This window comes from Prionailurus bengalensis, chromosome A1 (genome assembly GCF_016509475.1).
Source record: "Prionailurus bengalensis isolate Pbe53 chromosome A1, Fcat_Pben_1.1_paternal_pri, whole genome shotgun sequence".
In the NCBI taxonomy this organism is placed as follows: domain Eukaryota; kingdom Metazoa; phylum Chordata; class Mammalia; order Carnivora; family Felidae; genus Prionailurus; species Prionailurus bengalensis.
In genome coordinates, this window is record NC_057343.1 from 79132862 (window position 1) to 79159290 (window position 26429).

General features: G+C 42.6%; 1 protein-coding gene across 1 annotated transcript in view; it reads left to right on the forward strand.

Annotated features, from left to right (window-relative positions):
- Window positions 1-26429, forward strand: part of MYO16 (myosin XVI) — a 609750-nt gene that overhangs the window by 170714 nt on the left and 412607 nt on the right. The window contains 1 exon segment of the mRNA XM_043582911.1: window positions 25249-25319. Within this exon segment, the coding sequence (XP_043438846.1) occupies window positions 25249-25319 (71 nt within the window).

The window sequence follows — 26429 nt, forward strand, 5'->3', positions numbered from 1 at the left end:
CCTATTTTATTAATTTTTTCTAATACTGTATTTGAATATAGTTGGCACACAATGTTACATTAGTTTCAGGTGTACATCATAGTGATTCAACATCTCCATATGTCATGTGCGCTCACCACAAGTGTAACTACCATTTTGTCACCATACGATGCGATTATAGTATCATTGACTGTGTCCCCCGTGCTGTGCCTTTTATCCCCATCACTTATTGGTTCCATAACTGAAAGCCTGTATCTCCTACTCCCCTTCACCCATTTTGCTCATCCCCCCCACCTCTGCCCTCTGGCAACCATCAGTTTATTCTCTATGTTTATGGGTCCGATTCTGCTTTTTGTTTATTCATTTGTTTTGGTTTTTAAATTAATTTTGATTTTAATTTTAAATTTTTAAAAATTTATTTATTTTGAGAGGGAGAGAGAGAGAAAGCATGCAAGGGGGGGAGGTACAGGAGAGAGGGAGAGAGAATTCCAAGTGGAGCCCTTCTTGGGGCTCCGATCCCATGAACCAAGAGATCGTGACCTGAGCCAAAAATCAAGTTTGACGCTTCACCGGCTGAGCCACCCAGGCGCCCCATTTGTTTTGTGGTTTAGATTCCGCATATGAGCAAAATCATATGGTATTTATCTTTTTCAGTCCAACCTACTTCACTTAGCATAATACCCTGTAGGTCCATCCATGTTGTTGCAAATTCCAAGATCTCGACCTTTTTTATGACCATGTAGTATTTCAGTATATACGTGTGTGTGTGTGTGTGTGTGTGTATATGTATATATGTACATATACATATATATATACATATACATATATATGTAATATATTATTATGTGATATATATTATATAATACTGCAGTAAACATAGGAATACATATATCTTTTGGAAATAATCTTTTCTTTTTCTTTGGATAAATAACCAGTAGTGTAATTACTGGATTATATGTTGTTTCTATTTTAAGTATTTTGAGGAACCTCCATACTGTTTTACACAGTGACTGCACCTGTTTGCATTCCCACTAACAGTACATAAGGTTTCCTTTTTCACCACAATCCTCACCAACAATGTTGTTTTTGGTCTTTTTGATTTTAGCCATTCTGACAGGTGTGAGGTGCTGTCTCATTGTGGTTTTGGTTTGCCTTTCCCTGATGGTTAGTAATACTGAGCTTATTTCCATGTGTCTGTTGGCCATTTGGATGACTTCTTTGAAGAAATGTCTTTCCAGGTCCTCTGCCCATTTTTTAATTGGATTGTTTGGGTTTTCTTTTTTTTGTTTTTAGTGTTGAGCTGTATAAGTTCTTCATATATTTTGGATATTAACTCCTTATTAGTTATATCATTTGCAAATATCTTCTCCCATTCACAGGGTTGCCTTACCCTTTTGTTGATGTTTCTTTCACTGTGCAGACTCTTTTTATTCGGGTGTAGTGCCTATAGTTTATTTTTGCTTTTGTTTTACTTGCCTCAGGAGTCATGTCTAGGAGAAAGTTGCTAAGATCATCTGTTTTTGTGCCAGGACCAGACTGGTTTGATTGCCACAGCTTTGAAGTATATCTTGAAATCTGGGATCGTGCTATCGCTGGCTTCGTTCTTCTTTCTCGATTGCTTTGGTTATTTACGGTCTTCTGTGATTCCATACACATTTTAGGATTATTTGTTCTACTTCTGTGAGAATTGTTGTTGGTATTTTGACAGGGATTGTATTAAATCTGTAGATTGCTTCGGGCAACACAGACATTTTAACGATATTTGTTCTTCCAGTCCACGAGCATAGAATATCTTTCCATTTGTTTGTGCCATTTTCAACTTATCAGTGTTTTATGGCTTACAGAGTAGGGGTCCTTCACCTCCTTGGTCAAGTGTATTCCTAGGTATTTTATTCTTTTTGGTGCCATTGTAAATGGAATTGTAAAAGGAGACTTACCATTTTTGGACCTTGCCCCTTAAAAAAGATTGATTTTTAATGACTGAGTTTTTTTTTTGTAATTTTCTAGTATTTATTTATTTTTGAGAGACAGAGACAGAGCATGAATGGGGGAGGAGCAGAGACAGAGGGAGACACAGAATCTGCAGCAGGCCTCAGACTCTGAGCCGTCAGCACAGAGCCCGATGTGGGGCTTGAACTCACAAACTCTAACATCATGACCTGAGCTGAAGTCCGATGCTCAACTGACTGAGCCACCCAGGCACCTCTATAATGACTGATTCTATGCTATGGAAGAATACTATGCAGTTAACTAAGGAGTTACCTTAAGTGTAGGTATATACACAACCAAGTATAACTAGAACATAAGCCCACCTCCTCTGTTAATTAGTAGACTAACTGCAATGTTTTGGTAACAGTTATCGCAAAGGTAAGGTCATGGGCAAGTCCCTGGCCTGGCTTTGGTGTCAAGTTTTTGATGCCCTAGATAACAATTATCACAGACTCTCCTGTGTATTCCACGTGGATGTTTTCTTCACGTTGAGCCACACTAGACTGGTCAGAGCTGATCTTCCAAATGCAGAACACATCAGCCTCAGTTTCAGAATTCCTGCCGCCTCTGGGATTTTGGCTTTTTGTCCATTTGAAACCTGTTATTTGTGGCCTGCATGCATTTCCTAAATGCGTAGCTGGGATGAGTTGAAAACACGCTGAATGTAGAAAGAGAATCTAAAAAAAATCTTTATGGATTTGAACCGTGTACTTAATCCACCAACGGGAAAATTAATTGGGGCAAATGTAAATTCTAAAATAACGATGACTCACTTTGGGAGATGCGATTTGCTGTGATACTCGTGTTCAACCTTCCCCAATTAGGAAAATCAAAAGCTGTACTGATGGAAGTACAGTTTCTAAACCAAGAGAAGCAGAAGTCAGGGGGTAATGTAAATTAACACGGGGGCCTTGGTACATAAGGATTGAGTAGTTCACCAGGACTGTGAGAACAGTGAAGGGCCTAAAACCATTTTAGGGAGGAAGAGACAAAGAGAAACGCGTGTTTGGCTGAGGGGAGAGAAGGCTCAAACAGGGATGAATGGCTCTGAGCATTTGAAGAACTGCCATGTAGAACTTACTCCTTATTTATTCATTTATTCGTTTTATTTATTTTTTTATTTAGTTATTTTATTTTTTTCTTGTGACTTAGACTTGTTCTAAGCGGAATCCAATGGGTAGAGAAATCCAGGGGGTTGCCATTGCATGGAAACATAATTTTTTTAGCTTTACATAAGGAAGTGATTTCATGTATTCATAGCGGTCTGCCTTGGGAGGTGGTATGCAAGTTAGGCAAGTTAACTAATCTGTCAGTGTCTGGTTTACTCATCTAAAATAATGGTGCCTACTCTGTAAATATATGAATATGAATTCACAGTTTTGTAAGTGTAAGTTACAATTACTGCTATTATGAATTTACTATTATTTTGTACATACTTGGATTGCCTGATTTTTAGAGTTTCCCACAATATTATCATAGTGTGATTCTCCAGGTCTTTATACCAGAATAATTACATGCTCCCATCACAACTGGCAGCTGCCACAGAATTGCCTTAGAATTCTTGAAAATCTCAGGATCAAATTTCTCATAAGATTTAACTTCAAGTATAAATTATTTTCAGTGCAGAAGTAGAAACTGATGCAGACAAAGAACAGCCTCCTAACAAATTTCATCTCCCGTCTCCTGAATGTTCTGTGCAGGGGGGCACTGGATGGGGCGTGGGGAGGGGATATAAAATTGTATGACTTTATTAAAGTGCTTCATGAAAATAAATTTTAGCAAAGATAGTAAGTTTTGGAATCAATCATTGGCATGTGAATTGGTAATGTGATTTTTTAAATTTATATTATACCACAATTTTTATCGTGAGGAACCTTTAAAAATATATTGTGGATAACTGTAAATTTAGTTATCCTAGTGTATGTATATTTGCTTTTAAATGTCACAATCAGACATTTAAAAAGATCCTAGTAGCTAATTGAATTGATAATTTTAAAGGCACAAAATTTTATCATGAGGCTGTATTACAGTAGTCAAAATGAATCGTTTTACTTGAATGACCTGTAAAGATCTCTATGCGAGTAGTAGACATTTTTTGATTATTTTTTCAATGTTTATGTTTGGTAAGGATGGACCAAACTTTTATTGTCAAAGCTTATCTAACTTAAACCGAGACAAATAACCTATTTTCTTGCCTATTCTGTTTTTATTAACTGCTATTTCTTAAAAAAGTGAATGCATGAACAAGCACAGAGAGTTTTTTAATTTTTTTAATATTTAAAATAATTTTTTAGTATTTATTTTTGAGAGAGAGAGAGAGAGACAGAGCAGTAGTGGGGGAGGGTCAGAGAGAGAGAGGAAGACAGAGGATCCGAAGCAGGCTCCAGGCTCCGGGCTGTCAGCACAGAGCCCGTCCTGGGTCTCGAACACAGGAGCCAAGAGATCATGACCTGGGCAGCCATGAGATCATGACGTGAGCCGAAGTCAGATGCTCAACCGACTGAGCCACCCAAGTGCCCTGAGAGAGCCTTTGAAATGCGAAAGATAAAAACCTAATAGCAGCAAAGAAGCCAAAGCAGAAAAGCTCATCCAATACCAAACTGGATTTCAAAACCATGTCAGCCAACGTATTTCTAGTTACTTCATTTCTGGCGGAAAAGAACCAATGAACTGAGGAACAGAGAAAACAGTAGAATACATAAACAGTCTTCAAAATGAGACTCTACATCTAACACCTTGCAGTGGGGGCTGAGAATGGCACCTGTATTTTCACAGAATATAATGAATTATGTACGTGCCTTTGTCAGTTACGCGGTCTGCATATGAACTGGCTCTCGGCTCACCCTCCACAGCTTTCTCTGTGTCTTGTTTAAAACCCTCACTTTTCAGATAGGAAGTCCAGTGCCTTCTACAAGATACACTCAAATCCTTTTACTATAAAGGTGAAACCTGGGGCCCCTCTGTAGGATGATACAACGCGAGAGGAAAATACCCTCTCAGAGGACCTTCTGTGAATGCCTCCGGCTCCGGGGAAGGCTTGGGACATGGGGTGTGTCAGTTTCTCAGCTGTCCTCTGTGTCTGTCTTTCCCTCACCTTTTCCTTCTTTTCTCTTGTTTCTGCTTTTTGCAAATGATTAAAACCCCTGTTTTATTTTCCCAGGGAGTCATAAAAGACCATGAACACCAGAAAGCGAAGATTCTGGGGATCACCCTAGAGCATGCCCACTGACCATCTGCTCTGTCTTTTTCATGATTAGAACTTGGTAATAAATACTCATGTTCGGAGCTCTCTCTTTGTCTCTCTCCATTTCTGTGACACGCATGCACACACATTTATGCACACTGCTCTCTGTTAGTCATTTGAATTCCACATCTCTAAAGAGATTAATTCAAAATTTATTTCGTTAAGCTAAACTTTCTGTTTAACATAAAGTTTAAAAAATATCTTTTGTAATACATGGGGTTAACCCTGAAACAGTTGTAAAGGCCTTTGCAGAATTAAGTGAATTAAATACCATTCAGAACACTTAAAACTCTTTTTATAAAATGTTTACAGTGTCAGCCTTGAAGGAAAGTTCTCCTGCTGATATATGCCACTCCCAGAGTGCAAAATCATTCTCCTCACTGCATATTTTTTTCCTTGTTTTAGTAGTGTATGTAATTTGAAACATATAAAATAAGACGACTCGGGACGTGTGGGTGGCTCAATCGGTTAAGTGTCTGACTCGGTTGCGGTTTGGGTCGTGATCTCACAGTTCATGAGTTCAAGCCCCACACTGGGCTCTGCGCTTATGGCATGAAACCTCCCTGGAATTCTCTCTCTACCCTGTCTCTGTGTCCCTACCCTGATTACACTTTCTGTCTCTCAAAATAAATAAATAAACTTAAAAAAAATCAACTCATGACAAAGGATTTACAAATATGCTTTAAAATTTTTTTTTAACATTTATTTACCTTTAAGAGACAGAGAGAGACAGAGTATGAGCATGGGAAGGTCAGAGAGAGAGAGGAAGACACAGAATCTAAAACAGGCTCCAGGCTCCAAGCTGTCAGCACAGAGTCCAGTGTGGGGCTCGAACTCACGAACCGTGAGATCACGACCTGAGCCCAAGTCAGATGCTGAACCAACTGAGCGACCCAGGTGCCTCGGAATATACTTTTTTAAATTCACACTTTGAGTTATATTCTTATTTCTCAAATACTAGTTCTTTCAGTGTTGATTTTAAATCACCTTCTTACTTTTGTAGATCTTTATTACAAAACCAGAGTAAAAAGGTCTATTGAAAGTAACAACTAGATTGTATGATCAAGTTAGATTAAACAAGAACTCCTTTGGGAGGAAAAAGCAAAATTAAAAAAGAATATTTTAAAGGGTAGGCAAGTTAGACAAGACTAGAATATTACACATTTATGCCAGGTATCACCTTACCACGAAAGATATTGAACCAAATAGTAGATCTGTATAATCATTTTTTGTCTACTAATTTTTTTTCCTAGATATGTTCTATAAACTTTGTTCCGTCTCCATAGTTACACCAATTTCTTAATTAGGCTGCTTGAACTGACTGCTCTGATAGTTGAGAGTGATTGTCATCAGTGAAATTAAGCTGATCACATTTGCACAAAATACTGGATTTCGCGTGCACACACACACACACGCGTGCGCGCACGTAATCATGCTGTAAAATAACCATGCACGTTTGGACTTTTGCGCCTAGGAGGCTTTATTTTCAGAGTGTTCTTTCCTTCCTGCCTGTGGCCACCTGTGCTTGGACTTGCTGATGGGCCGTCCATTTCTTTAGCGTCTCCGTGGTATAATCTGGTGGTTCTGGGCTTTCTCCACTGCTGCACCATTTTGCATTCCCGCTATCTCTGTACATCACTGCTTCCCTGATGATGTCTCAGCCATTTCGTTCTGGAGGCATGTGACTTATCTGTGCCTTTCAACTCTATCGTTAATCCCTTAATCTTCTGGCTAGCCGCCTATCTTCGCTGTCAGCTCTACTCTGGACTATAACTTCCAGTATATTCCAGAGGCTTCAAAGGGGCTAATCTTTTGATCCAATGAAAATAAAAATATATCTTTTTCTTAGTTTGGGGCTTCAGTGTTTTTTTTTTTTTTTTCTAATTACACAGGTAGAAACCCTAGAGAAATGTTCATGATAAATCCTTTTTTCAGAACCTCGGGTATGTGATAATGATCTGAATTTTGTTTTGATGATTAGAAAATACAAGATTGTAGCCTGGTACAAAAAGTAAACTTCTTAAAACTTCAGAAGCCAGAGTCTGAATGCGCCAGACCAAAATTTGATGCAACGATGAGCAGTAGGTGGGGCCAGGCCTTAAGTCTGAACATTGTGTACATAATTATTATAAAATGGTGTTGTTAGAACTATGATAGAGAACTTACAATCTAAGGAAAATGGGATGGGATTGTGGGGTTTTGTGTTGCACGAGGCATCTCACCAGTGGTGCCACTGCTCTGGGGCAGGAAGACCGTGCGGGCCACAGGGAATTTCATTTCATGTCTTGGGAACAATCAAGTGGCCGCTGGATTCATAAGCTTAGAAAATACATTTCAGGGGCACCTGGGGGGCTCAGTCGGTTGAGCGTCTGACTCTTGATTTTGGCTCAGGTCATGATCTCATGGTTTGTGAGTTTGAGCCCCGTGTTGGGCTCTGTGCTGGCAGTGTAGAGCCAGCTTGGGATTCTCTCTCTCTCTCTCTCTCTCTCTCTCTCTCTGCCCCTCCTCTGCATGCTCTCTCTCTCTCTCTCAAAATAAATAAATAAACTCAAAAAAATACATTGAATATAGTTAGGTGTTCAACTGATTTCCAGAAGAGCAAAGTCTTCCTAAAATAAATCAAGTGCCATGTATTTACTTAATTTAAGTTCCTGTCTTAAAGGTGGCCATAAATCTCAGAGTTACATGGCTGTTTGCCTCCAGGACTCTGTTGGGGAACACAACATCTATGTGACCAAATGTCAACTCATGGCACTTTTGTGTTAGTAGCAAATTAACGTTTGTAATATAAAACATTTCTGAAAATATGTAAAACTTTTCTTGGAATTTTTTTTTAAGGAAACACTATATAACACATAATATAGCCCCCAAGGACACATTCTCAGAAAGGCATGGAAGTAGGGAGACGAGGGGAACTTCAGTTCTGGAATTAACTCTTCACGTTGCTAGGGATCAAAGCCTGAGTCACCGCTATCCTCTAATGGAACTGAACATTGTTGTGTGTCTTCAGTCCCCATTCCCTCATTTGTAAAATCACGATTCTTATTGTAGGTTTTTATTAGTTTTCACATGCCGAGGTATTAACAGATTATTATTTATATAGACTTTTCAATTTTTTTTTTTTTTACGTGTCCGAATCAGAGTCAGGCTCTAATGTTGACCTATGTGGACTTGAGAAACATTGGCCTGATTCTGTGTCCAACATGTTTTCAGGTAACAGCTGGGTCGTTGTATCCCCTAAATAAGTGTGAGGCTCGGGGAAGTGTGTGACGCCTACTTCAAATTTCTTCCTTTCAGAAAGGATCCGCTTTTTGTATGTGGTCTGTCCATGTGTTGCCTATTAGGTTGTTGTAGCTTGAATAACACAAGGAAAACCAGAGAATAAGCGTGGTCTGGTTGGGTCGTACAGAAAAGTTAAGGGGAGGCAGAGAGAGAGAGGGAGAGGAGGAGGAGGAGGGGGAGGGGAGGGGGAGGAGGAGGGGGAAGAAGAGGAGGAGGAGAGATCATTTGGGTTTTGCTGTTTGTGTTTACTTCGTGTCGAGTCCAGACTGATGGAAGATGTACTTATTCAGTGATCTCTGTCATTTACTTCATCATTCCAGTTTCTGGCTAAACCAGTGTTCTGTTGTTGTTTTACGGAGTTTTGGGTTGAAGAGAGATGACTTTTATGATCCACGACACTGGTTGGTTGTGTATTCGATGACTGTCAACAAACAGGCTGGAAAACAGCCCAGACTAACCCCACTGCCGCAGACGTGAGCTTCAGGAGAGCAGGGCACCAGACCTTGGTTTGGAGGCTGACCACGTGGCACCTCAGGACAAAAGCCCATTTGTCTCTAGTGTCTCTCCATCAGAGACACCACTTCCAGGGACAACAGTTTGAAATCTCCCTGCAGCTTAACTCATTTTTACCCTTGCCGCTGACGTTTTTGGCCTTCTCTTCACATTTGGTAACGAATCCTTAAACAAAGAACATCACGAATCACACGTAAACGCTCAATATGGGGTCTGGCTAAGTCAGACGTGGACACCAGGAAAAGGCTGCTCTTTCAAGAATGGTTTCCACCATGCATGCCTTATATTGCCTTGGTGTTTCAAGGAACAGAAGTGTGCTTGGTACCTCGGGGACGAGCCGAGGTGCTTACCACTCACCAGTGTAACTTCATCAGTGTGCATAATATTGGACTTCCAAAAATGTTTAAGACACACACTGCAAATTGGTGAATCCAAAGTAAATTATTCCACGTGCAGGGACATTAAATACTGTTGATTTTGTGTTTGTCAGGTAGTCCTTCCATGGGAAGACCTAACACCGCTAGATAGATTGGTCTGGCGGCTTCTGTGGTCATCAGCATCCCGGGAAGGGGCGGGCTCCCTCAGTTTTGTTGAATGCTGAAGCCTCTGGCAAGTACTGAAATTGGAATTGATAATTTCCTAGGGGGCGGCATTAATCTCTCTGCCTTAATGCGTCACACGGTACATATTTTTCTACATGAGCTTCTCTGGGGACAACAGTTATAAATGCTTAATGGGGCATATGTCTGAGTATAGAAAAGAAAAATGTAATGATTAATGAGACTCCAAAAGGAAGTAAGTGGTTGAAATAGGAACCCGGGAAATAGCAGGGTAGGTGGGTCAAGGAACAGCTAAGAGCCTGTGGTTAATTTGAGGCTGAGTTGAAAAATTGTAAAAACTGGTGTCCATGGTGCTGACCAGACTAGCTCTGTGTGACCAGAAACGATACCTATGAATTCAAAACTATTCTGCTGAGATTGTTACGGGGACTAAAGTGTGCAGACGTTTAGCACGTTGGAGAAAAAATTTCTAAATGAATATTATGCAGATAAGAAGACTTAATTAGGTCCCAAAGTTGTTCCCTTTCTACCTCAGAATTATTGAAAAACACAAATGGGAGTTATATAAATAAAGTTACGTGACATTAGATTCTCTGTAAATATAGCTTTATAAAACTTAATTGTAATAAAATGTACGTGGCTTAAGAAGGTTATAAAGTTCAAGACATTACAACAGGGGGATGAGGACTTTTTAATTGTGGTAAAATACATCTTAAATAAAACGTCTCATTTTAACTATTAAAAAAAATAATGTTTATTCATTTTTGAGAGACAGAGCATGAGCAGTGGAGGGGCAGAGGGAGAGGGAGACACAGAATCTGAAAGAGGCTGCAGGCTCTGAGCTGTCAGCACAGAGCTTGATGCGGGGCTCCAACTCACGGACTGTTAGATCATGACCTGAGCTGAAGTTGGACACTTGACCGACTGCCTGCTTTAAAGTGTATAGTTTAGTGGCAGTGAGAACCTTCACAATGTTGTGCATCCATCAGGACCATCTCGTTCCTGGACATTTTCACCCCCCACCCCTCCCCGGCCAAATGGGAACCATACCCATTAAGCAGTCACCCTCCATTTACCCCTCCCCCAACCCTAATAACTGCTAATCTGCTTCCCATCTCCGTGGGTTTCCTATTGCTGATATTTCAAGTAAGTGAAATCACACAGTACGTGGCCTGTTGTCTGGTTGTTTTCACTTAGCATAACACTTTTAAGGTTAATTTGTGTTGTACGTGTAGCACTTCATTCCTGTTCATGGACGAATACTATTCCATGCTGTAGATATAATCATTTGGTTTATCCATCAGTCATTCGAGGGACATTTGAGTTGTTTCCACCTTTTGGCTGTTGTGAATAGCCCTGCTATAAACGTTCATGAACAAGTAGTTGTTCAAGTACCCGTTTTCAGCTCTTTGGGGTTTATACCTAGGAGTAGGAAGGTTAGCATGGTAATCCGTATTTAACATCTTGAAGAACCATCAAAGTTACATTGCCACTTGCAGTGTGGGTGGGTTCCAGGTTCTCCACATCCTTGCCGACACTTGTTATTCTTATTTTTAAAATTTACTGTAGTCATACTATTGAGTGTGAAGTGGTACCATTGTGGTTTTCATTTGATTTGTGTTTCCCTAATGATTAATGATGTTCAGCATTTTTATGTGCTTCGTGGTCATGTGTGTATATCGTCTCTGGAGGAGCGTCCACTTAAATCTTTTAACGTTTGTTCTCCGTATTTATGGGTCTGCTGGGTTAATTTTTTTATATGTTGTGAATAATGGTTCAACTTCATGCTTTTGTAGGTGGCCATCCAGTTGTCCCCGCAAACACATTTGTTGAAGAGACGATTCCTTCCCCCATTGAATGATGTGGAATAGTCATTGACAATCTGTTAAACATCTGCGTATGGGTTTACGGGTTCTGGATTCTCAATTCTATTTCATTGGTCTGTACATCTATCCTATGCCAGTACCGCACTGGTTTGATTACTGTAGTGTTTTATTACGGGTTGAAATCAGAAAACGTGAGGCATCCAACTTTCTTTTTCTTTTCTCTCATTCTTTTTCAATATTGTTTTGGCTATTCAGGGCCCCCTGTAATTCCATGTGAATTTTAGGATAAGCTTTCCATGTTTTCAAAAAAGGGGGCATTGGGGTTTTCATAGGGATATATCATGGCTTCCTTGATATGAAGAATGTCCTGGGAAATGAAGGAGAAACGTGCCATCTCGTGGCACACAAGATTTTTTGTTTCTGGAGAGCATTTTTGTTCTCACTGATGTTAGCTGCTGTAGGTAGACTTACCAAAGAATGGTTCTTATTTAGTATCCAGGATTTTGAAACGTTAGCACTCATTATTTTAACAGTACTGTCGCACCTTTTTTTCATTTCTAATCTTTTAGTGTGAAACAGAACGCACAGTAAAATTTGGCAATAAAGGTGCACCTGTGATTTATCAAAAGTGAGTTTCATGGAATCACCACCGAGCAAACAAAGTAGACCGTTGTCTGTACCCCCGAATGCAAGGTTACTTTATCATTTGAAAAGTACTGTGGTTTTCTACATTAGCCAAACAAAGGAACAGCAATGATATGCAATAGATACAGAACTGCTGTAAACCGGTAAGAAAACATACTAAAATCCACTATAAAATATTGGATAGGAGACTGGGGAACCACAGAAAAGGATCTCCCAATGACTAATACTTGTGTAAGGATTCTCAACCTTAAAACCCATGAGGGTGCTGCGAATGAAAACCACGTGGAGAGAGGTCGTCCTCCCCATAAGTATGGCTCCATTAAATACCCAGTATCCAGCGTTGATGAGAACGTGGAACAATTTGAACATGGTGTATTGCCGGTGGGAGTGTAAAATGGTATAACCCACTTGTGAAAGCTCTGACAATTCCTAGTACATTCAAATCCGTGCATACTTTGTATTCTACAACTCCCACTTCCGGGTATGTGCCCTGTAAAAATGAACACATTATTTTACAAAAAGACTTGTGCAAGAATGTTGGGAACAGCTGTATTCATAATCGACCAAACCTGGAAACATTCCAGTGGTAGACATTTTATTCTTTCATACATCGCCTATTCTTGGACCAATTCTCAAGTGTTTGCATTTGTGATCGCTTTAAGGTACCCGGTGTCTTTCCGTGTAATACTTCACTCTATTTTTAGCTCATTGAAGAATTAAAGCATTGAAAAAAAAAATGTTGAGCCTTTCCAGTTTTCTTCAGGGAGTCTGTTGCTCCAATTTGTGCAGGTTGGCAGAGCAAACTTTGCTCATATGAAATTTCACTTTTTTTTTTTCAATGTTTATTTATTTTTGGGACAGAGAGAGACAGAGCATGAGTGGGGGAGGGGCAGAGAGAGAGGGAGACACAGAATCGGAAACAGGCTCCAGGCTCTGAGCCATCAGCCCAGAGCCCGACGCGGGGCTCGAACTCATGGACCGCGAGATCGTGACCTGGCTGAAGTCGGACGCCCAACCGACTGAGCCACCCAGGCGCCCCTGAAATTTCACTTTTTTAAAAAATTTTTTTTAAGGTTTATTTATTTTTGAGACAGAGAGAGACAGAGCATGAATGGGGGAGGGGCAGAGAGAGAGGGAGACACAGAATCCGAAGCAGGCTCCACGCTCTGAGCTATCAGCACAGAGCCCAATGCGGGGCTCGAACTCACGGACCATGAGATCATGACCTGAGCCGAAGTCGGAGGCTTAACCGACTGAGCCACCCAGGTGCCCTGAAATTTCACTTTTAAAATGAGTTTAAAACTCAAGAATATCTGTGAGACCCTTGGAATTCACAAAATACCCTGCACTCAGTGTTATGTCTGTCAGTTACCTGGTGAGGAAGACTGGAGGGGAAATAAGAAAGAATAAAAGACTACATCTACCCAACTACCAATAAATCAAGGATTAGCCTAGGATGCTTTCTACCTCTCTCTTCTGTCTGAGTTTATCTTTATTTTTTTTTTATTTTTATTTTTTATAATATTTTTTTTCAACGTTTATTTATTTTTGGGACAGAGAGAGACAGAGCATGAATGGGGGAGGAGCAGAGAGAGAGGGAGACACAGAATCAGAAACAGGCTCCAGGCTCTGAGCCATCAGCCCAGAGCCTGATGCGGGGCTCGAACTCACGGACCGTGAGATCGTGACCTGGCTGAAGTCGGACGCTTAACCGACTGCGCCACCCAGGCGCCCCTGAGTTTATCTTTAGGTCGTGGTCAGTGGCATAAATACTCAGATATTTCTCTTCCCTTTGCCTTATTTTTTTTTCTTTTTTTTTTAAGATTTAGTTTTTTGAAACTGGCTTGTCATGATTTGTTTTTATTCAAGTAAAAGTAACATACAATGTGATATTAGCTTCAGGTATGCAATGTAATGATGCAACAATTCTGTGTGTTACTCCAGGGCTCCTCAGGGGACGGTAGTCTTACTGCCCTTCCCCTATTTTGCTCGCCCCCCCCCCACCATTCCCCTTTACCTTACTTTTAAAAGAGGGTAAATATTTGTTTTGCTTTTCATTTCAAGTAAATCACATTTTAGTAACTTTGAAGGATGTTGTTTATATTATTGTTTCTGTTTTTTTTTTTACTGCCCTAAGAAGTAAAGAGAATTCTAGATTAGTAGCAACGTCAATTGTGTACCTCATGTTTTTACCATTTTTTTTTTTACCATTTTTTACCATAAGATGTAAAGAGAATTCTAGATTAGTAGCAATGTCAATTATGTACGTCATTTGTTTTACCATTTTTGGAAAATGAATCCTTTTTTTTTTTAAGCTAAGGCTACTGCTAAAATTTGAACTATAAAGCCCATTTTGAAGTTATGTGTTGTAAATTGACAGAGGATTATAGAGAAAAAATAAAAAGCAAAGCATGTATTTATATTGTGTACATTCTGGATTTACTATACCTCCATCGCAGTCTGAACAAATAGGGTGCAGTTAACTGTGTGTGGTTGTAAAACCGTCACTATGGGTCTGTTCTGGAATATTCAGAGAGGTAATGATTTAGGATTGGTTTAGGTACAGAGGCCACTCCTCATTCCTGCCAAGCATACAAGCACAGTAATATATGTTGAAATTCTACAGAACAGGTGAATTTGATAGAAGCCTTTTTTTTTTTAATACTTTTTTCAGCTCCTTGACAGTGATGACCTTGAAGGTGGGGAAGGGAGGAAAGGGGTTACAAGCAACATTTGAAGAGAGAAATGGCAAATCATTTTCCAAAAAGAGTCACCATATCCAGCCAGTGTTCGAGAACTACAGATCCTTCTAATATACAATAATTGCTTGTTTGCCTTCTGTCTTCATGTGTTGTTGCCCACAACATTATAAACTGTATGAAAGCAGGATTTGTTCTATTTTTTCTCTCTGCTATACCTCCAACTCCTGAAACAGTGCTTAGCGCATAAAAGACACGCACTGGACATTTGTTGCATTAGTCACAGCTGCACAAGCAGGTTAGGTGGGGCTTTGAATCAGCCTGGCCATGGTGATCTTGGATCTCAGTCTCACAACTTCCAGATTTTAATCAGATCCAGTTTTGACCAAGTTTAGTAGGAAAGCAGAACTCTTAAACTAATTGCAAAGTAAAACAAAAACAAAAAGGAAAAAACAACAACAGCAAAAACTCATTGCAAAGTAATACGAAATTAGCCTTAATTACCAGAAGCTCAGTAGGTCAGTATGACTAAGGTGGTCCTCAGTGCACGTGATTGATTTGTCTGTAGTTCTCTTGCTAAGCCTAGAACCCGAACTCGTCCCTGACCACCTGGGTCTCCGCTTCCAGGAGAGTGGCTGGTGGCATTCTTGAATGTCCTGTTGATGCGGGTTGTTGCAGGATTTTTCACCACAATACCCGGGGTTCGTTGTCTCGCCCCTTTGAAGAAGGAAGAGGGGGACACAGAATGAGCATCGGGCAGAAGTTTATTAAAAGTGTAAGATCAGAAGGGAAGAGTAGTAGCAAAGCTCTCTTTCCTGAGAGGGGACATTGGAAAGTGAACGCCGAGGACTGTAGGGGAGGGTCCTTGCTTTATAAGGTTCTGGTCAGCCCTCCCCCTCTGCCATCCCTTCCCCCTTGGTCCTTTTCAGGCTCTACGCTTACTGGCTGGATCGCTCTAGGTGCTGGGTTGTCCATTCCTGATGGGCTCCTTTCCATTGTAGGAGGGGTGGTCTCTGGCCATAAGTATGTCTTTCATCAAATTCCCGAGGGAACCCCGAGGGGGAGTAGGTGGGGTCTGTTCCATTGTTAAGAGGAACCTTAAGCCTGTGGGGGTTTGCTGTGGTCACACACCCCCAGCATTGTTCCCAAATAGGTGTTTTTCCCCACCCAGGGACCTCAGGTCCTAATCTTTCCCTCTCTGCCTACTGGATCCTATCTTCTATCATAGGTAGACCTGATCCAAATCAGAAGCAACCACTTAATGTGTGACTGAGCACCTGCCCTCAATATAGAACCCAAGCAAGTCCTCAAGGCGAGCTTCAGAACCTGCTAGACCCTCTTCAGATTGCTGTGGGCTGGGTGCAAATAGGCCAGCCAGCCCTTTGGATGCTGATTTCCACTGCTTCCCACCCTTCCCAGTATCATAATCATCAAGGTACTTTGACCTTAAAAACATATACATAATTGGGCACTTCCTGATTTTAAGAATCTGGTGACAGAACCGGGGGATTAATTTATTTTTAAGTTCTGGGAGACGTTCTAAGCATAATGAGGGTTGAGCATCATTGCCCCAGACTTGGACTCCAGCACCACCTGAGGCCTCCCCATTGACTCGGACCTTGACCTCTCAGATCGCCCCCTAAACCAAGATTCCGCTCAGACAGGTTTGGCTAAGTATTCATTTATTGAGAATAAATAGTGTGTTCTGACGGTTCCCGTGGTTCAAGCAGTGCCAGGGGCCACGTTCTCAATGACCGATTAATGGGAAAGGATCTGCCGTGAGTTCTTAACATTGCCATGAATTCTCTTGCTCCAAGTAAGGTGTTTGGAGGTAATTTTCCAAGATTATAAAATCCTAGCACTTTGTCTCAAAGTGAATTTAGGTGGCCATCTGCACCAGAATCTCCTGGAGTGTGTGTTTGAAATGCAGAGTTTTGGATCCCATCCCTGGATGCCTGAATCAGTATCTGGACGTAGGACTAGGGCGTGATTCTGAAGGGTTGGGGAGACATGGCCCTAAGTCTTTCTGGGGGGAGAAAAGTGTTAACTTTACCAGTGGGCTATTGCCCTCCAGAGGTCACAGCACCTGAACAGATGGACAGAATGCCTGTGGTACTACAATTTCATGGTAGACGTTGACAGAGAAGAAGTGATAATGAAAAGTAGGTTGAGAATCACTGAACTGGAAAAATCTATAAAAAAAAAAAAAAGTCATTGTTAGACATCCTAAAATTTGAGTTCTACTTAGGGCGGGGAATCCTTCCTGCTGTGCAAGTACACATGCCTGTGGTGTTAATAACCTAATCTCTATGTTCCTGCTTTCTGCTTCCCTTCCTTGTTGACATATTGATAAGATAAACCTTTTAAAGCATTTCTTAGAAGACTATCCATTGTTACGGAAATTCTCACATCTACCTTTTTGGAAATCTTTAAAATTTATTTTTTAAATTTTTTTAATGTTTATTTATTTTTGAGACAGGGACAGACAGAGCATGAGCGGGGGAGGGGCAGAGACAGAGAGGGAGACACAGAATCCAAAGCAGGTTCCAGGCTCCGAGCCATCAGCACAGAGCCCGATGCGGGGCTCGAACTCACAGACCGCGAGATGACGACCTGAGCCGATGTCCGACGCTGAACCAATGGAGCCATCCAGGCTCCCCAACCTTTTTGGAAGTCTTAAATTGATGTTTCTACCATCCTTTCAGGGGCAAAAGGACCCTGCCTTGATTTTTTGTGGTCGTTCTTTGTAACTTTTTATTTAGAAATTAAATTAAACTCGCAGAAGAGTTGAGCAAATAAATCAAAAACTCCTGTACACCTCCCCACCCCCCCAACCAAGCCTTCCACTTGCTGACATTTTATCACCTAAGAGTTGTCTTTTCCTCTCTCTAGAAAATGCCTTCACCGGACTTCCAACTGGAACCCCAGATTATGGTGTGTTTCATGTATCCTTCCCTCTGTTGATTAAAAAAAAAAATTAAATGGTATTTATTTTTGAAAGACAGAGACAGAGCACGAGCAGGGGAGGGGCAGAGAGATAGGGAGACACAGAATCAGAAGCAGGCTCCAGGCTCCTAGCTGTCACCACAGAGCCTGACGTGGGCCTTGAACCCACGAACTGTGAGATCATGACCTGAGCCGAAGTCAGACGCTCAACCCACTGAGCCACCCAGGCATTGATTTTACACATAAAATCTTTGTGAGTGTAGACCCGCTCTCATCATGAAAATCACACGAGCATTGATTGCTGCTGTAGTGAGGTATCCATATCAGTTCACAGGATCCCCAAAGCAGTTACTGTCCCCAGTTGCTGTCCAGTAACCATCCTAAATGTGCTGTGTGGCATCCACCCAGATAAGTCACAGTAATAGCTGGAGACTCGGAACAAGTGCTAATTACCAGCTGAACTCTTGGGTTTGGGGATTGTTGGTGATGGTGGGGACGTGGAGTGGGGACAGCCTATGCATATTCAAGTAAAGCTCCTTAGCAAAATTTTATGATGTCTTTTCATCCATTTTTTTACCCCTATGGCTGAAGATTTAAAGACCGAATGTGTCTTTTTAAATATCAAATCATGCCCCGCACACAGACATCTCGGCGGAGCTCTGTGGCAGCTTGATGACGAAGCCACAAATATACAATAAATGCTGAATCAGTTCCAAGCGGCGACACTATAAAAGGAAGCCTCAGCTTCATTATTCTGTTTGGTCCCCAGATGGCTGTTTTTCCTCAGGCTGTTTTCCTGCGGATTTTATTGTCACAGAAAGACACTGCCATTTCACTCGACTGGCGATTGGAGTCTCGTTATTACGAGGCTGCCGTGAACGTGTACCTTTTGGGAGAAAGTATTTTAACCTACATTTGGTAGGTTTACCCAAAAGGAGTAATTGGAGGGCCTGAAAATGGATTTTGACTCGTGTCTTGGTTTTGGAATTTCTCTATCCTGCTGCTGCTCTTGGCCTGTCAGACCCCAAGTACTTAGAAAAGTGCTCCGCTATGTTGGCATTGGAAACATGGACCCTCTCCTCTTTTGAAATTCTTTGTGATGAAATAATCAGGATGCACGTGGCATTTTCTTCATTATGTCTTAGCATCTAAGTTCTTTACAATGTCTGGTTTTAACCCTTCGCAGAGACCTAGAATTTAGCTCACTCTACCATTTGTGTGTGTGTGTTTATATGAAAACATGTTTATTTTGTCAATAGCTGAGTCCCCACCTTGGTCTCCACGGGCAACCCGCTTAGCGTGCAGTCCGTGGTTTGAATTCAGGGCTGTAAATCAGCCCTTTGGGACAATAGCTCAAATTCTATGCAGGGAGAAAAACCATGCTCAAATGGTCCCCACCTCTTTTCTCCGTAGGCTGATGTGTGGCCCAAACGAGAGGGGTGGGACTTCCTTGTCTGTCACTGTGGCACAAAGTTCTGGATCTCGTGGGTGTTGTGCCTGCCTCATCCTGGACCTTCTTGGCCCCCCTCCTTCTTGACCTCGGGCTTCCCCCACCCCGTGGTGGGCTGAGTTTACCTTCCTAGCCCCTGAGAGCCCACTGTTAAATTTTCAGGAATTTGCCAGTTGGTTGTACAGCAGGGAAACAAAGCCTATAGAAAGTGAAAGCATACAAACTTACAGTTAGGTAGATGGTAATAAAACCAAGGGTAATACGCAACACTCATCACTTCCTAACTAGTTCACTTAGGCCCTTGAAGTCACGTTTGTGTCTTGCGGTGAGTGCTGGAAGTGCCCCCCAATCATGTGCTGTCTCATGTGTCACATCTTTTTCCAACCCTGGGTTCGGTGACATCTTGTTGGGGGCCTGAGATGAGAGAATTACACCACGAAAGTCGGCGTCATTTACTGTCTTACTGATCGTCTAGAATTAAGAAGTTTTGGAGGATGTGTTCATTCAGGGCTACACTTACAAATACATTATGTCAGGGGCACCCAGGTGGCTCAGTCAGTTAAGCGTCCGACTTCGGCTCAGGTCATGATCTCATGATTCCTGAGTTTGAGCCCCGCGTTGGGCTCTGTGCTGACAGCTCAGAGCCTGGAGCCTGCTTTGGATTCTGTGTCTCCCTCTCTCTCTGCCCATCTACTGCTCATGCTCTATCTCTGTGTCTCTCAAAAATAAAAATTAAAAAATTAAAAATAAATGTGTTATGTCAGCACCAAAAATGTGACAAAATATGATACATTGTCTAAAAACCCTGGTCTTACTTCCACAGATGTTTCTCAGGTCCTTGATAAGTGAGTGATATCTGACATACTTCAGGGGAGTCAGTGAACTTTCTGGAAAGGGCCAGATAGAAAATATGTCAGACTTTATAGGTCACATAAAGTCTATGTTGCCCAGTCTTCTTTGATTTTTTGGTTGTTTTTTTTAATTTTTTATTTCTTTTCTTATGTATGCCTTGAAAATGTAAAAATCATTTTTAATTCAAAGTCTTACAAAATCTACAGCTGGATTTGGCCTGCCAGCCATAGCTTTACACCCCACCCCCCACCCCCAGCTCTACTCACCCGTGTCAGTGAGAATATCTACCCAAATGTCAAGGTCATATGCACTAATTATAGCCACAGACTGGCTGTGGATATAACAGTTCAACAAAAAGCATCAAAATTATTCTGTGAGACCAATTGGCTATATGGCATTTACAACATTCAGCGTTGTATATTTAATTATTTCTAAGTTGTGGGTTACACAGCCTTTGTATCAGTAAAATGTGTAGTAAACACGTAAAGGCATATCTGTCTGTCCAGCTTTCCATCCCTCCTTCCCTCCATCCATCCCTCCCTCCATCACTCTATCCATCCTTCCCTCCCTTCATCCATCCATCCCTGCATCCCTGCATCCATCCATCCATCCATTCATCCATCCATCCATCCCTCCCTCCACCCACCCATTCCTCCCTGCCTCCCTCCCTCCCTCCCTCCATCCCTGCATCCACCCAGATCTCCATCCCCATCCATCCCAGTACGCCGGTGCGGCTCCCCCTGCTTCTTGATTACTCATCCATGTTCTGCACCCTACAGACTGCTCTCCCTGGTTGTGGTGTCAGTGCTCCATAGACCCCCCCCCCATGCCATGTAGCTCAGACTCCCGCTGTGTCCCCGCCTGCCTAGTGTGTTCTCTATCTTCCACAACAAAGCTGTGCACGCTCACTGCTGTGACTGCCACCCCACTGCCTGATCGTGAATCTGCTTTCAGAATTCATCTATTTTTTAAATGGTTATTTTTGAGAGAGAGAGGGAGCGAGAGAGAAAGTGTGAGTGTGAGTGGGGCGGGAGGGGGGTGGGTCACAGGATCTGAAGCTGGCCCTGCGCTGACAGCACAGAGCCCGATGTGGGGCTTGAACTCATGAACCATGAGATCATGACCTGAGCCGAAGTAGAATGCTTAACCAACTGAGCCACTTAGGCACCCTGCATTCAGTACTTACACAGAGGGTGGGAGCAAGAGACCCCTTCAGGCCTTTGTGTCGCCCTCCAGCAGCCGCTGTAACAGACATGCTGTAGACCAGGGCCTTAAACAACAGACACTTATTCCTCGCGGTTCTGGAGGCCAGAAAGTCCAAGATCAAGGTGCCAGCAGACATGGCCGCTGCTGAGGGCAGCTTCCTCGTTTATGGATGGCCTCCTTCTCACTGTGTCCCCACAGGACAGAGAGGGTGAGCTGTGGTCTCTTGGTACCCGAATAAAGGCACTAATCCCACCAGGAGGTCTCGGTCCTCATTACCTCCCTCATTCCCATCTCATCAGCCCCCGGCAGCCCCCTTCCTGATCTGGTCACCTTGGGGGCTGAGGCTTCAACACAGGAATTCGGGAAGCACACACACATTCAGCCCATATTATGCTTAGCTCATGAATCTTTTCAAATCCTTTGCTTGAAACCCTGTCATCTACTTTGTTGCCCACAAACTGGTGTCCGAATCCTGTAGGGTCTCCTGCCTTATCCTTTTCACCCCTTTCAGGGTTGGCACATCACACACGCATCCTCCGGGTGAATGCTGCAAGACTGGGGTTCTTTATGTCCTACGCTTACATTCGACGTTTAAAAATCAGAAGGTTTTGAGAAAATTGAGAACAAACCTTCAGTTATGGATTCTAAAGTCTGTTATTATGGGGTTTTGTGACTTAGAATAATTATACTAATAGGAATCCTTTGGAGATCGGTACCCAGTGCCGGGGGCACAATGAATATGCGGTACTGTTGTCCTCTTTCCGTTCTCTCAGGGCCCCCATGACCTCAGTCCAGTGACTGTCCGTTATTTTGATCTGACAGGACACGGAGGGACAGAGGATTCAGTCGCTCTCCCATTGGGGCCAGGCCCCAGAGCCAAGTCTGTGGAACCCCAAGGCCAGGGTGTCACCGGCTCCTATTATGTGTAACTCACTACACATGTGCAAGGTGGATTCGATTCAAGAAATCTGATGGCGTTTTACACATGTCATAAGTGATATAATCTGCCTCCTACTGTATTTGTAGTTCAAGAGCTTGGCTGTAGAAGCTGTAAAAGCACTCTATAGATATTAGTTAGTTCAAGATGAATACGTACATTTGTTAAAAAAATAAACATTCGGGGAAAAGTGCTATTCATCTTCTGAGGAAAGCATTGATACACATGTTGAATTCACGTTCTGTTGTCGGCAATGGACTTTTCAAAATTAAGGGTAAGAAGGGGCGCTGGGGTGGCTCCGTCGGTTAAGTGTCTGACCCTTGATTTCGGCTCAGGTCATGATCTCACGATTCCTGAGTTCAAGGAACATCAGGCTCTGCGCTGATGGTACAGAACAGAGCCTGCTGGGGATCCTCTCTCTCTGCCTCTCCCCTATTCATCCATTCATTCATTCATTCATTCATTCATTCATTCTCTCTCTCTTTCTCAAAAGTAAATAAATTAACATTTAAAAATACTTAAAAATTAAGGGTAAGAAGATGTGAGGGAACAGAAAGTGTGTCCGTTTGCAATTCGTGTGCACAGAGAGAGCCAGGAACAGGGGGGCAAAAGGGCATCTGTTGTGCCATGCGGGACCGCTCCTAGAAATACAGAGAGGACAGGAAAGGCAATGCCTTCCTAGATGTTGTCCTGATGGCCAAGGGGCAGGATGCCCAAGGAAGTAAATGGATGCCCCACGTGCTGTCAGGTTACTCTCGATCCCATGAGACAGCCATCTTGGGCAAGTTGTGTTGTAACAAACTACCCACATTTGGAGAATTTGTCTTACGAGGAGAATTAAATTCTTCACTGGAGAAAGAGCATCCCAAGAGGAAGCCATTTGGAAGATGAACAGGTGTGGATGCTCTCCTACTAAGGATGCTCTCAGGGTGCAGACGGGCGTGAACAGGTACAGATCCAAGAAGCCACATGTGACTGCTGTGGACTGAGCACAGGAATGTGTCTGAGTTCCCTGGGAAGAGACATTTGGACAAAGGCACTCTGATTTCAGGAAGGGCTGTCTGGAGGGCACGCGGGGCTGGGTGTGGATGGCCTCTGCTGTCACCACCTTACCCTCATTTTGGACAGGCTGTTCTGCTTCCCTGTTCACCTCCAGTGCACATGCCATCAAAGGGATGGCCTTTCTGGAGAGGGGACTGCTGGAGTAACCGTGTCCGCCAGGACCCGTGGTGCCCCTTCTGACGTGCAGTCCGCTTTGGGGAAGATGGGGACACACTGGGGATTGGAACACATAAAAGAATTGGGGTGCCATAGCAAAGAAGGTACATGCAGGTAGCACTCCAGACTGCCAAGAACCTTCATGGAAAGAGAGTGTGTTCAGTGAGGCATGAGTTTGAATCTGAGCCATTTCATTCAGTTCTATGTTACAATAGAAAAAAAGAGTCACTGTTGCTTTAATTATAGTTTTTGTGGAAAATGCACTAACGGCTTTTTATTGAGACTGTGATACTGCTGTTAACTGTGGAAACCATGAGAGTGCTTTGGGGAGCTGATGAACCTTTCTGCGAGGCTGGCCCTGGAGCCAGTGGAAAAAGCAGAGGTCTCTTTATTCCCCGGGGCGTTCCTTGTACTAATGAATTCACCTTTGCTGTTAAGTGGAAACACAGGTCACCTTCCAACTGTGCATTTAGTGTGATAATTGGTATATGTTTTGACCTATTTGGCATTATTCTTTTTTAATTTTTTTAATGTTTTATTTTTGAGAGAGAGACAAACAGAGTGCGAGCAGGGGAGAGGCAGAGAGAGAGGGAGACACAGAATCCAAAGCAGGCTCCAGGCTCCGAGCTGTCAGCACAGAGCCCGACGTGGGGCTCGAACCCACAGACCACAAGATCATGACCTGAGCCGAAGCCAGACGCTTAACTGACTGAGCCACCCAGGCACCCCCGGCATTAGTAATTTAGATAGAAATGGCCTTGTCCCATAGTGCTTCTTGGAATGATGGGTACACTACTGTCACATGAAAGGAGGTTTAACATGCAAAGTATAAGCTTTGTTTTAAACCAATGGGTCCTAAGGAGATTAAAAAATAAAGTTAACTGAACCAGTGCCTACATGAGCCTAGTGAAGTAATTTCTTTTTATTATTTGGCCCTACAGAGGGTATCCAGACTGGACACTTTGAAACAATAAAATGCAAAAGTGTTTTCCTCTTTCTGGAAAACAGTATGGAGGTTCCTCAAAAAATTAAAAATAAAACTACCGTATGACCCAGCAGTTGCACTACTAGGTATTTATCCAAAGGATACAGGAGTGTTGATTCAAAGAGGCACATGTACCCCAATGTTCATAGCAGCACTATCAACAATAGCCAAAGTACGGAAAGAGCCCAGATGTCTATCCCCTGGTGAATACATAAAGAAGATGTGGTATATATATGCAATGGAGTATTACTCGGCGATCGAAAAGAATGAAATCTTGCCATTTGCAACAACATGGATGGAACTCGAATGTATTGTGCTGAATGAAATGTCAGTCAGAGAAAGATAAATATCACGTGATTTCACTCATATGTGGAATTCAAGCAACACAACAGATGAATGTAGGGGAAGGGAAGGAAAAATAAGATAAAAACAGAGAAGGAGGCAAACCATAAGAGACTCTTAAACACAGAGAACAAACTGAGGGTTGCTGGAAGGGGTGGGGGTGGGCTAGATGGGTGACGGGCCCTGAGGAGGGCACCTGTTGGCATGAGCCCTGGGTGTCGTATGGAAGTGATGAATCACGGGGTTCTGCTCCTGAAACCAAGACTACTCTGTATGTTGACTAACTTGAATTGAAGTAAATACAATTTTTTTTTAAAAAAAGTGTTCCTTTTTCTGAATAATTTCCACAGCTGTGATAGGAAATTATATGGACAAATAGAGGATTAAGTTTGAATGTGCAGATAGATGCCCTCAGCCCTACATACACGAAGTTGAGGTCAGATGGCGATCAGTGTGTCTTCTTTCGCTTTTGTGGCTGTTTGCAGTTTAGAGCTGAATGAACCGCTACAGGTTTTGTATTCACGGGGTGGATAAAAGACGTGCTCTAACCGCCTTCTCCTCTTTCCGTCCTGCAGCGCTCCGGCTCCTGAAGGAGGGCGCGGATCCGCACACCCCCGTTTCCTCAGGAGGGTCCCTGCTCCATCTGGTGAGAACCGTATGCCCTGGGCAGGCCTGGGGGGATGCAGGGGGGAGAATCACTCCTGGGTTCCAAGCTCAGTTGCCAAATGTACACGTGCCAGAGGCTGGTCAACACATGATGTTTCCAAATGATCAGGCTCAGATATTGACCTGCAGTGTTTACTTCTGCACTGACGTTTGTAATTAATCTTTGATACATGGAGTCAGAACTCCTGCCCTCAAGAAGATGCTGTAGAAAAAGAAGTAGATGGTATTGTATCCATTGGAGACTCCTAGGCAATCATTCTCTTGCTCTACAAGTTGCCTTTATTGCTGCCGTGAACTTTCTCAATACTCTGCTGGCGACCAGGTTCACATAAATGTGAATAAAGCTTACCTACATTCTTTGGGGGACCAAGCAGTGAATAAGTCAATCAACAAATAAATAATTGCATGAACACAAGAATATTAGGTTCCTGTGCAAGAAATTGTTACTGATTCGGGTCAAAATTACGTGAAAGGTTTCAATTCACTGGTCTTCAAGACTTCATTTTGGAAAATATCAAAATTGACATAATGTGAAAAACCTCACGTAGGATCATCTACCAAGGTCAGAGATCAGCTGTATTTCTTCACGGTACTGTGAACTATGTGAAAGAAGGTGATACATCAAACAGCCAGAAGCTTCAGGACTCGGCACGGGTTCTCAGCCTTGACTGCACGTTAGAATCACGCAGGAGCTGTAAAAGACCGACACCCGCCTCCCAACCGTAGCCCCATGCCTGGAGATTCTGACTTAATTTTTCTGGGATGTAGCCATTCTGGGCTCCCCCGGCTGATTCTAATTTACAGCCTAGGTTGAGAACCGGTGCATAGAAGAGAAACTTGTACCCACAGAAGACTCAGGATATCTGGGATACAGACAGTCCTCTTATGCACTCAGCAGCATGGAAAAATAACTCAGACTGTTGATAGGTGACAGTCTGTAGAAGAAATGTAAACTGTTTCTCTCCAGCGTTGGTTGAGACAGATGTCTAGATTACTTTTTCCTTCTCTGCAGTGTTTTGGTCTTGAAATCTCTCCATTTTATACTCAGATCATTACGTGGCTTGTGTGATGTTTCTGTGGGGCCCTGCCT